We start from the raw sequence: 12,998 nt of genomic DNA, 5'->3' as shown, positions 1-12,998 counted from the left end.
GTATGTTGTATGCAAGTGTATTTGGAGATGCATGTGCCCCATGTGCATATATGTGGAAGCTAGAGGAGAATGTCACATGTCCTCTTTTTACTTATATGTATATTTCCTTGAGATGTGGTCCCTCCCTTATCTTAAAGTTTCTGTCCATCACTGGACTCCGGTAGTTCTCTGATCTCCAGCTCCCATGGACCAGGGTTACAGCTGTGCATGGCCATGCCCAGCTTTTTACATGGGTTCTGAAGAACTGAACTTGGTGTTCTCCAAACCACGACATCCTCATGCTTAAGCAGCAAATGCTCTTAACTACTTAGCCACCTTCCCAGCCCTAGTCTGACTTTATTTTTGAAAGGCCTTTAAACAAGTATTCAAGATAAAGTGGAAAAAAAAAAAAGACAAAAATTTAACAGCAAATGTTTACTGAGGATGTTATCTGTATTTTTTTTCTCCGATCAATGTTTTTGTATCAGGTAGACATGTTAGCACTGTTTCTCAGCAGTGGTTATAAATCACCAATAGCAGAGTATCCCATATAAAAACACAATGTTATTAAGAAACAAACAAGAGGTATTCTGTAGTCAAATGCTCTACTACTGAACTAGAACCCCTACATCAAACAACAGGTATTCTGAACAGAAAGGAAGTTCTACTGTGAATAACTACTTCCGGGGACTTTTGGATACACAGAAATCCTTTCTACTTGTACCATTAACTGAGCAGTTGCCAAAAACTAAATGACAGATGGATATGCGGGCACCTTTAATCCCAACACTTGGGAGACAGAGATAGGCAGATCACTGTGAGTTCGAGGTCGGCCTGGGATTACAGAATGAGTGCCAGGTCAGCCTGAGCTAGAGTGAGACCCTACCTCAAAAATAAAATAAACTAAACACAAACTAAATCAAAACATTACAATGTTTTGTAATGGCTAGTCACATACAACTTTCTTCTCTTAGCAATTATTAATTTGTTAAGATAACTTGTTTTTATATAAGCCACACTGTTAAAATATTCCAACAGTAAATTAATTATAATTTCATACATAATTAATAATCTAAAAAGTCATCACTCTAAAGAAAGTTAAAATATACCATCAATCAGGCCAAGTTCTATTTTTAAAATCAGGAAATATTTAAGTTTTCTTCTCATTTCTCCAGAAGGCCAGTGTTCAATGACTTCTGGAGTCTTGCTATGTTGGCATCCAATGCTGCCAGGCCATTTCTGAAGTCTTGTTCGTCATGAGAAGTGAATGTTGATAAAGAAGAGATGCTCCAGTCGGACATGAAGTCAGAATTTAAAAAGCTGCCATCACTGACAACATTGCCTTTCCCTTGAACACCAGTAACGTGACATGGTGATGGGCTGGGATCCGTCGTCTCTTTCTCTGGGTCCTGCGTGGCAGCAGCCGGGATCTTACTAAGTGCTTCCTTTATTTTCCTGAGGAGCTGTATATCCTCCCTGTCAGGTGTTCTGGGTGGGTTTTGAGGCACATCTTCTGCTTTGTTTTGCAAAGAACAAACCACAGGTCCACTCTGTTTATTTTCTCTCTGGGAGATAAGTGCACTGTTGTCAACGAGCTGTGATGTAGCAGCACTTACCTTTGGCTGAGGAGATGATCTCTTAGAAAGTGAGGGATGCTTTTCAGAAGTACTTCTTGCAAAAGGAATATAAATTGTGTTATCCAAATTATACTCATCTTCTATTAAAGTCATAGTTTCACATTCTGAATCAGAAGCCTGCTCTAAACGGGTAGAAAGGATTCCAGGCGCAGCTACCTCATCTATGACCTTGGTGTCACCACTTGGAGGGACTTGAGCGGGCTGAATGTTTTCATAAGGTCTGTTTGGTTCCATGGCGTTCTCATGTTTAATTGTAGAAAGTAGCTCTGAGTGTGTAAATTGGTGATCTGTTTCTAACTTACTTAGGTAGCTCATTATGGAAGTGTGAAGAGGGTTTGGGTCCTGCTGAAGTTGTTTATCATAAATATTCAGAAGAGACTTAGTAAGGCTATTCCCAGGCTTGCAGCGAACAGTGTCCATACTAAGATCTGAGAGCAGCTTTGCCATGCTGTTCTGTAAAGTTCTGTGAAAACAAAACTTGGTATAATAATTATTATTTACTGGCTTCTTTCATTCATTTATATATGCCTCTACCTTTAAAAAAATATGAGACAAACAACTGGTTCTTTTTTAAAAAATGTTTTTTTTATTTTTATTTATTTATTTGAGAGCAACAGAGAGAGAAAGAGGCAGATAGAGAGAGGGATTGAGTGCGCCAGGGCTTCCAGCCACTGCAAACAAACTCCAGACATGTGTGCCACCTTGTGCATCTGGCTAATGTGGGTCCTGGGGAATTGAGCCTCAAACCAGGGGTCTTAGGCTTCACAGGCAAGCGCTTAACCACTAAGCCATCTCTCCAGCCCACAATTGGTTCTTAATATAAAAACAAGTTATAAAAGCACAGACAACAGACTATGCAAGATAAAATTTGAAACAATAACAAAAGATCTTAGTTTGTACAAAATCTGATTCTAACTAAAAGTAGAAGCCCACAATTTTTCACTTGGATATAGAAATGCTTTAGTTTTGAGCCACATTAAAAATTAAACCTCTGAGTAAAAAAACTGTGTGTGTGTGTGTGTGTGTGTGTGTGCGTGTATGTCAGCTAGGGGCTCTGGTGCACCAATTCTCTCCCTTTCCTCTCCTTCTCTCTCTCTCTAAAATAAAAAAAAAAAAATCAGCTAAAGAGAGTTAGGCTATGCCAGGCGTGGTGGTGGCACACGCCTTTAATCCTAGCACTCAGGGGGCAGAGGTAGGAGGATTGCTGTGAGTTCGAGGTCACCCTGAAATTATATAGTGAATTCCAGGTCAGCCTAGGCTAAAGTGAGACCGTACCTCAAACAAACAAACAGAAAAAAAAAAAAAAAAACAGGACATATACTAATTTGATATGGATTCCATTAAAAGTTATTCTCCTCACTGGGCATGGTGCTACACACCTATAATCCCAGCATTTGGCAGATACAGCCAAGTGGATCCAGAAGTTCAAGGTTAACCTCAACTACATAATGAGATTGGGGCCAGCCTGGGCTATATGTGAATGTGTCTCATGCCCTCCCCCTCAGTAAAATACATATGCAGAGCTAGGGCTATATCTCAGCTGGTAAAGTCCTTGCCTTGCAAGCATGAGAACCTGAGAAAATTCCCACACAAATAAAAAAACTGGGCATGATAACGCACACCTGTAATCTCAGCCCTGGGGAGGTAGAGACAGGCAGATCTCTGGAGCTCAGTGGCCCACCAGTGTGGTCAAGCAGGCAAATTTCAGACCAATGAGGGACTATTTCAGAAAAGGTAACTTGAGGAATGACACTTGAAATTTTCTTTCACTTCCACACACATATGCAACACGCTTGAACACACATGAATACACATATGCACACACAACACACACAAACATACATGTATATGTAAAGGACCTTGGAACAGCCCCGTAGAAATGGCTGGGTAGAGATAACTATGTCATAATTAGGTATACACAAAAGCTACCTACTGCAAAAGTATGATATAAAGAAAACCACACAGGGTTAGGAGTTAAGATGGAAATGGAATCAAATCTAACTGCTACAATCAGCTGTATCTCTTGTGCAAGTCACTCAGCCCTTTTAAAATATTTTTTATTTTATTTTTATTTATTTATTTGAAAGTGACAGACAGAGAAAGAAAGAGGCAGATAGAGAGAGAGAGAGAATGGGCACGCCTGGGCATCCAGCCATTGCAAATGAACTCCAGATGCGTGCGCTGCCTTGTGCATCTGGCTAATGTGGGTCGTGGGAAATCGAGCCTCGAACTGGGGTCCTGAGGCCTCATAGGCAAGCGCTTAACCACTAAGCCATCTCTTCACTTAGCCATTTTAAATGACAATTTCCTCAACTGGAAAATAAAAGCATCTACTTCATAATTATAATGAAGATTAAATAAAATAACTGTAAAGCTGAGGCTATAGCTCAGACATAAATGTGCTTCCTAACTACTGCAAAAGAAAAAGAAAGATATTAAGGGTCATGTGTTTAGCAAAGTCCCAGAAACAAGAAGGTAAGTACAACAGGTATCAATTGTAATATTGAGAAGATATTAAAGTAAAATGATATTAAGCAGCCAGTTGTGGTGGCGCACGCCTTTAATCTCAGCATTAGGGAGGCAGAGGTAGGAGGATGACCGTGAGTTTGAGGCCACCCTGAGACTACATAGTGAATTCTAAGTCAGCCTGGGCTAAAGCAAGACCCTACCTTGAAGAAAAAAAGCCCTGATATTAAAGATATTAAAATGAAAAAGTTTTTCCTAACAAATCAAGCTAAGGTTTTATCAATTTCTTTTATATTTAAAAAACCTCTTAACTTTACTGATTATGTTTTCCTATTTACTTACTTAGTCTCTTTCACTTATTTTTTTCTTGATTTCTGGTTTTTTTTTTTTGTCATTTTTATTTCTTCTCCTTTTAGTTCAGGTAGTTCTTTTTCAAATTCCTTGGGGTATGCTATTATACTGTTCACCTGAGAGCTTCTTTTCTGACATTGTATTTATTGCTAAAAATGTCCCCCTTTGATTGCTTTTATTTATGAAACTGGTAGACATTATGTTAAGTGATATATGCCAGACTCACAGAAAAACAAAGAACACATGACTTTATATAGATATGGTATTTAAAAAAATGTACCTTTGGCTAGGGGTTAACTCAGTGGTAGGGCATTTGTTTAGCACTTGCAAGGGCCTGGATATGATTCCCAGCACCACAAAATCCATTGGCAGCTTGGCATGGTGGCACACGCCTTTTTTCCCTGCACTTGAGTTGCTGAGGCAGGAGGACTGCTATGAAGGCCAGCCTGGGATAAAGTAAGACCCTGCCTTGAAAAAAACAAATAAAACCCTACAAACATGTTGAACTCACAAGAGAGAGTAGACCAGAGGTTAATAGATAGCAGTTGGGAAGGGGTATGGGAGAATAAGGAGATGGGAAAACCTCAGTTAGACAGGAAGAATAAGTGTTTGAATTCTATTGTACAACAGGGTTTCCATATTTAACAATAACACAGTGTATGCTCCAAGATTGCTAAGAGTAATTTAAAATGTTGCATCATAAAAAAAAGACATGAAACTACATGGAGAACTAACTGGGAAGAGGAAGGGGATCAGTGGGAATGACAGGATAAGAGAAGGTAACGGGGTGAGCATGATGAAAGCACATTCTACGTATGCATGAAAATGTCATAATAACCCATTTTAGATAATTAGTCTCGGCTAATAAACAAGCCAAAAATGTCTCATCACAAAACAGTGAGGAGATAGTTGTTAACTTACTTTATCATTTGTTATTATATATATATAGTGAGATATTACACTGTACTCCATACATATATATAATTGACTTGTCAATTAAAATAGCATTAATTTAAAAACAAAGGAGCTATTATTAAAAGACAAAATCTTGTTGGGGAACATATTTTTAAAGGAACACTGTTAGATAAGGATAATTAATTAAATAATTTTGTCAAATTGCATATTAGAATTTTAATTTTGACTTAGTTTTAGAAAGTTGTAGTTTTTTTCTCAGACTAACATATGTTATTTCCTCTGTGAATAACCAGGGACAAAGAAAGGAAGGAAAGGACAATAACAAAAAGCTTAGTATCTAGAAATTAATATGACTATTATCGCTGCCTCTAAACTTGAAAATTCTCTGTAGCTAAAGAGATTTTAGAGAAAGCAATACAAGAACCCAAATGGCTACAAAGTAGATATATTATAGAGTACAAAAAAATTACTAGCTTTTGTGCTTAGAAAACGGGACATATTTTCACATCAAGCAATGTAAGGTTTTGTATACATGTGTATATCTGTACATAAATTACGTGGATTATATGTATCTCTCTCACAATAAACACACTCATACTATGTTAAATAACTACCAACACTCCTAACAGCGCTATTTGAAGCGACGGGAGGAACCCTGGCTACTTGTTTATTGAAAACATACTTTGAGCTTTAAGTTTTATGCTATGTGCCATATGAAATGTGAAGAAACAGGGTAAAGATGCACTTCAGGGTCACTGGCAGCAGGGAGGAGAGATGGTTTGGGGTACGAGTTTACACCCTGTGTACGCACCTGCATAGTCTCATCAAACTTCTGCAAAAGTTGGAGAAAGGCATTCAGAAAATTTTAAATTTAAAATTTTTCTTTATTATTATTTTGTTATACTTTTTTTGTTTTGTTTTGGTTTTTGGTTGGAAGGAAGGAAGGGAGAGAGCAAGGGAGAGAGGGAGGCTTTTTGCTATCTAAGAGGTTATTTAAAGCACATATTAACTAAGGGGACTACACAGGAAGGGGACTGGGTACAGAACCTTGCCCTCTATAGCCAGTAGCTGTTCCTTTACCTCCTAGTATTCAAGTAGGTAGCCACAACCCAGCTATGTCACTGAAGATGTCTCTATCCTTATTTCGCTTTTCAAAGGACAAGGCAAAACTGACATCAATGACATACTCAACATTTTTTTTATGAGTGAGAGAATTGCCTTGCCAGGGCTTCCAGCCACTGAAATTGAACTCCAGACATGTGTGCCACCTTGTGTGCATGTGTGACCTTGCACACTTGCGTCACCTTGTGTGTCTGGCTTACATGGGATCTGGAGAGTCGAACATGGGTCCTTAACTGCTAAGCCATCTCGCCAGCCCATACTTAACATTTTGAAGTTGTTACTAAGCTTAAAAAAAAAAAAAAAGACATGGATCCTAACTACAAATGTTTGGACTTGTATGTGAGTTGCAATAAAACTCAGTAGCAAAGCCCAGTAAGCTAGAAAGGGGATATAAGGGAAGCGGAGGCTGGGGGGAAACTTAAGGGGATGGATGGTATTGTATATATGTAAGTAGAAGAACAGATTACTGGGGGTGGTAAGGCCTAAGTGAGATCGGGGAAGAGATTGAGTAAAGGAAAGGTGGGGGGAGGAATAATCAAAACCTAAGGCGTTATGAATAAGTTACATAGAAACCTTCTTTTTTTGGACAATGGCACACCCAGAAGCCTTATGTTACTAGAAATTTTCAGTGTCAGGGATTGGATCCCTTCCAGTGAGTTGTTGGCCAGGAAGGTCTCTGATGCCCCTAAAACATTACAGGCCATTGCTGAGGCCCTTGGTTTCCCACCAGGCATAGATGGAAAGACTCTATTGCTGAAGACTCCACATATGTGGGCTGCAAGGTCACTGAGAAATCCAGCTGAAACTGAGCTAAAAATTCCTCCATGTAGACCAACTGACAGAGAGCTTGAAGAAACTATACTGCATGCAGCTCCATGGGAGAGTGAATTCACTATTAGAAATAAACAACAGCGAACACTACAAGCCCTAAGTCTGGCCAGCAAGGCAAAATGAGCCAATGGGTGCAGTAGTGGCATGTCTATTGTGGAGGAAACCAACCACTCTCTAATTGGACTAGAGGCCCACTCCATGGAAGGGAATACATGCCTGATACCGAAAACCTATGACAGAGTTAGTCATGAGCCCTAGGCATGAAATGTCTACTGATGTCTACCTAAATGTACATATTTTGCCCACCAAACTGCCCAGTAAGTGCATCTTGTAATATTCATACCCATGTATTAATGGCACTCTCACTTTTAGTTAGAGAAACTTCTCTTTCCAGATGACAGGAACTTTGGGCTGACTCAGGACTTCAGCAAGTTAGGAATCAGCCTGGTCCACTTAGTGAGTTCCAGGCATAGCAAGACCCTATCTCAAAAAACAAATATGTGGGGCTTGAGAGATGGCTTAGCAGTTAAGGCATTTGCCTGCAAAGCCAAAGGACCTCGGTTCAATTCCCCAGGACCCAAGTAAGCCAGATGCACAAGGGGGCACATGTGTCTGGAGTTCATTTGCAGTATCTGGAGGCCCTGGCGCATCTGTTCTCTCTCTCTCTCTCTAACCCTGTGTCTTTATCTCTCAAATAAATAAATAAAATATTTAAAAATATATATGTGATAGGAAAAGCAAACTAAATCCTTCCCTTTGTCACACTTTTTACTCAAGGCTGAGAATCATGCTCGTTAGAAGACAAAAGATAATCACAGCAATGCTTAAAAGCTTCTCATGACATTTGATCTGCTGACTTGCTATCTTTACTTTCTAAATGGACTACATTCCACATATACTTTTAATTTATTGAAATACAATTTAAACAACCAATAAGTCACTGCTTTAAGGCACAATTTGGCGACTTTTTTAGTGGAGATAAGGAATCAAACTCAGGGCCTTGTGCACTCTAGACAAGTGCTTTACCACTGATCTATATCACTAGATGTTGTGTAGCAGATTTTTCCAAATTGGAATGTTCTGTTCTTAAAAGAGAAAGGAGGAAGGAGTTAAGGGGTAAAGAATCTAGAAGAGATGAAACTTAAAAGGTCACACGACAACACTTCTAGTTTATAGAAATTATAAACAAGAGTTGGAGGGCAGACTTTGGCCAATGTTAATTAGCAATCAAATATTCCTTCCTAGGAGGAGGAAAGAAGCTCAGAAGTCTCAGGAAGTCAAGTCTGAGAAAAAGGCTGCAAGACCCCTAAGGCTAGATACAGGGGAAACAGCTGCCCGGGAGCTGAGCTGCCTTCACGGCGCACACAGCGCTGGAGACGCAGAGCAGCTGAACTGCTGGCAGGCTGCGCAGTGTGCTCCAGAGATGCAGCTGCGGGGAGTCTCTCTACTCCCTTTGCTGTTTTTTGTTGTTTATTTTTATTTATTTATTTGAGCGTGACAGACAGAGAGAAAGAGGCAGCTAGAGCGAGAGAGAATGGACGCGCCAGGGCCTCCAGCCACTGCAGATGAACTCCAGATTGTGCGCCCCTTGTGCATCTGGCTAACATGGGTCCTGGGGAATCGAGCCTCGAACCAGGGTCCTTAGGCTTCACAGGCAAGTGCTTAACCACTAAGCCATCTCTCTAGCCCTCCTTTTACTTTTTACTTACTTACTGTAAGTAAGCCCAAAGCTGAGAGAAGACCATCCTGGGGGGCAAGCCCCACACAGTGAGCTCCACCCAAGCAGCCAAGATGGGATGACACTTCTCTGTGCCTCAGCTGCTCTGAGGTCTCCACATGCCTAGTCAGGGACAAAGAGCTCCTTGAAGGGACCATGGGAAGGTCATCATCTAGGATGGGATGAGATTTCTTGGTGGTGCAGCTGCTTTGGGTGCTCCGTGTGCCTGCAAATAACCCCTCATCCTGCTCTGTAAGTAACTCCAATAAATTCCACTGGTTCCCCAAAACTGGCAGTGGTATAATCATGTTGGTCTATTGTCTGTACCCTGTCTGTGGTGAAAAGATGTGTGTTCACATCTGTATCATGAGGGAGTTTCCCACTACAACAGTGCTGGTTCTTAATATATTCATGAAGTTACACATTACCACTAACTTCACAACATTTTCATCTACACCCAATTGGTAGTCACTCTCCATTCTGCTTTCTCGTCCTCCAGTCCCTGACTGTTTCTAGGGGACTGCCCTTTTTCAAAGACCTTCTGTATAAATGAAATATATACAACGTGACCATTTGTTACTACCTTCTTCAGCCAAAGGCACTCAACACTGACAAAGTTCTCATCCAAATATCACTCCTTGAAAACATCTTTCAGAGACATTTCAAAGGTTTTTATGAGAAAGAGCAGAGTGGAATAAGTCAATGCTTAGAAACTGTCCAGAGTCCAGTCACTTATAATTCTACATGGATATAAGCCCTGCACTTGAGGCAAAAGGATAGTGAGTTTAATGCTAGCTTGAGCTACATAGCAAGATGCCAGTCTAGGCTATAAACTGAAATGCTGCCATTAAAAAACCGGCATGAGGGCTGGAGAGATGGTAGTGGATAAGGCGTTTGCCTGCAAAGCCTAAGGACTCATATTCAACTCTTCAGGTCCCACATAAGCCAGACACACAATGACAAAAGCATGCATGTCACACATATGCAAAGGGGGCACATATGTCTGGTATTCAATTGCAGTGGCTGGAGGCCCTGGCACACCAATTCTCTTTCTCCATCCCCTCTTCCTTCCTCTGGCATTAAAAAAAAAAACAAAAACAGCAACACAAAACAAACAAACAAACAAAAAACAGGAATGACACACTTGTAATCCCAAGGGAGGCAGAGGCAGGTGGATTGTCACAAGCTCAAAGCCAGGCTGGTTTACATGGTTACGGGCCAGCCTTGGCTATATATATAGTAAGACCCTATTTGAAAGAGCCAGATAAATCAACAAACATATATATGTGTTTTCTCATTGTTAATAGAAGGTGGAAAGAAATTATTCTATGAAAGGTAGAAAAAGTATTTCTATATTAACTTAATTTCAAATGTCTATAAATCTAAATTACACACACACACACAAAGGCCCTGGTGTGCCAATTCTCTCTCTCACACACACACATTAAAAAGAGGTCAGTGTGGGGCTGGAGAGATGGCTTAGCAGTTAAGGTGCTTGCCTGCAAAGCCAAAGGATCCCGGTTTAATTCTCTAGGACCCACATAAGCCAGATGCACAAGGGGGCGCATTTGTCAATAGTTCATTTGCAGTAGCTGGATGCCCTGGTGTGCCCATTCTCTCTCTCTCTCACATGTAAATGAATGAATAAATAAATAAATAAAGTAACTAATTAAAGGTCAGTCTATTGGGCTTGCCTCAAAAAGAAAAAAAAAAAACAAAAGAAAGAAAAGAAAAAGTGACCATTCTAAAACGTTCTTCATGTATTAAGTCCCTTGACAACCCTATTTCACAGCTGAGGTTGAGAGGTTAAAAATAAGCTCAAAATTATTCAACTATTATGTGATCAAGCTGAATTCCCATTTGAGTCTTTCTGGCTTTAAAGCCAGAGTGTAACCACTTTGTTATACAAGCTACTTTCACGTGGTTAAAAACAAACAAAAAAACTTTTTACAGTTTTAGAACCTTTAAAGTAACACAAATGGAACAGAAGCATCAAAAACTAGAAAAAGAAAAGACTCCAAAACCAAAACAAACTGAAATAATAGAAAGAGAGAACAAGAGAGAGAGAGACAGAGAGGGAGGGAGGGAGAGAAAAACAAGAGAAGAGAAAGAAAGCAGGTCTGCCATTATTTTGAAGTTTATAAAGACATCTAAAAAAGGCCTGGGTTATTCAGAGGAAGTCAATTTTACCTGGTTAATTCTCTCAGTCGAGAAACTTCAGCATCACGCTGGCGTAGTGTTATTCCTAATATCTGATTTTCTTTTTCAGTCGTTTCTAACTTAAGCTGAGCATTTTTCATATTGGCTAAGGCTTCCTCCAATTCTAAAGCAACAAAAAAGGGCTCAGTTTTATTATCCCTTTAGTAAAAAATGACCATAACTAGAATCCATATACATACCAATTTTCATCCTTGTCATCTCAATGTCAAATTGCTGTTTATTTTCAAGGAGAGCTTGGTCTTTGTCTTTAAATATACCAGTTAATTTTTTGTTTTCACTTCTCTGATCTTCTATTACTTTTAAGAGCTCTTCATTTTTATTGTGTAGCAGTCCCTGGCTCTTCAGGGACTCCTCCAGTTGATTTTGTAGTATCAGATTCAGTAACTTAAGGGAAAACACTGTAAAGTAAAACAGATCAGAGTTGTTTCCCAATCTGCAAAGTACAATCCTGGGAAAGATCTACTTTTAGGAAAATAAAGCCCTGGAGACTATTTCGTTTGCTTATCAAATATGCTCATGAACAGTTCTACAGAAATACTAAGTGTATTTTAAAAGATTAATTGGCAGAAGTCATACTTTTCTTCTCCAGTTGACATTTTGGGCATTAAATTTTACTCTTTTTTTTTTTTAAAAAAAACTTATTTATTTACTTATTTATTTATTGTACTTATTTGGCAGAGGGGGGGAGTGGGCGTGCCAGGGCCTCCAGTCACTGCAAGCAAACTCCATGCATGTGCCACCTTGTGCATCTGGCTTAAGTGGGTTCTGAGGAATTGAACCAAGGACCTTTGGCTTTGTATGCAAGTGCCTTAACCGCCAAGCCATCTCTCCAGCCCAAAATTTACTCTTTTATATGAAAAGATAGCACATACACAAAGTAAATATTCCAAATGTCACAAAATACTACTGACACCAAATGATTCTCCCTGATTTATCTCCCTTCCCCAGCTTTCCTCCCAGACACAAACATTTGTGTCTATCTTTCTGAAAAAGTTATGCAAACAAATTCACATAAAATATATGTGTATTTAAACATAAGACTGATACTATGCTCAGTTTCTAACGTTGCCCTTTTCCCACAATGCTGCTAGGTTTTTACACATACATTCTTGGTTCACTTAGCAAATGCAGTCTTCAGGGTTGTATGCTATGTATGAGTCATTGCATTAGAAGCTGGACACAGAGCAGTAAACACCAAAGACATGGACCCTCCTCTTATGGAGATGTTAGTTAGTAATAAATAATGATGAAGGGGCTGAGGGGGGGTGAGTCAATGGGTAAAAGCATTTTCTACACAAGCATGAGAACTGGTTCAATCCCCAGCACCCATGGAAAAAACTGGGCGTGGCTGCGCATGCCTGTTAACCCCAGTGCTGAGGGGGTGCTGAGACAGGAAGATCACTGGGACTCACTGGTCAGTCAGTCTAACTGAAAAACCACTCCCCAGGAAACTCTACTAAGGTAAGCCAGTAGGAACATAAAGAGACGGTGATCTCCCTGCCTCCCTGTCGCCTGTCCCTTACCTCCATCTTTGTTCAGCAGAACCACAGGATCTACTGGATAGTACCTGCTGAAGCAAAAGCTCTCAGCAAGTGCTTGCTCTGACTCATGCTTGTCTCACTGCACGGTCAGAGGCGTTTATATGTTTAGAAAATTAAGCCTCTGTCACATCACGCATTTTAAAATTCTTCCTCATGTTGAAAGTATCTTTATTTTTCAGAAACTGAAAAAAAAAATCTAGCAATGTATTTCATTAGTCT

The 12,998-nt window shown here is 39.8% G+C and overlaps 1 protein-coding gene across 1 annotated transcript in view; it reads right to left on the bottom strand.

Annotated features, from left to right (window-relative positions):
• Positions 1 to 431: 431 nt before the first annotated feature.
• Ccdc14 (coiled-coil domain containing 14) overlaps positions 432 to 12,998 on the bottom strand; it is a 39,811-nt gene continuing 27,244 nt past the window's right edge. Inside the window, exons 11-13 of the mRNA XM_045146651.1 lie at positions 11,418 to 11,636; positions 11,209 to 11,341; positions 432 to 2,079 (exon numbers count right to left, since the gene is read on the bottom strand). Coding sequence (XP_045002586.1) covers positions 1,143 to 2,079; positions 11,209 to 11,341; positions 11,418 to 11,636 — 1,289 coding nt within the window. The 3' untranslated portion in view covers positions 432 to 1,142. The remainder of the gene's footprint in view (positions 2,080 to 11,208; positions 11,342 to 11,417; positions 11,637 to 12,998) is intronic.

This window comes from Jaculus jaculus, chromosome 4 (assembly GCF_020740685.1).
Source record: "Jaculus jaculus isolate mJacJac1 chromosome 4, mJacJac1.mat.Y.cur, whole genome shotgun sequence".
NCBI lineage: Eukaryota > Metazoa > Chordata > Mammalia > Rodentia > Dipodidae > Jaculus > Jaculus jaculus.
The sequence above is the reverse complement of the archived record's forward strand: the minus strand, read 5'-3'. Positions and strand labels throughout refer to the sequence as shown.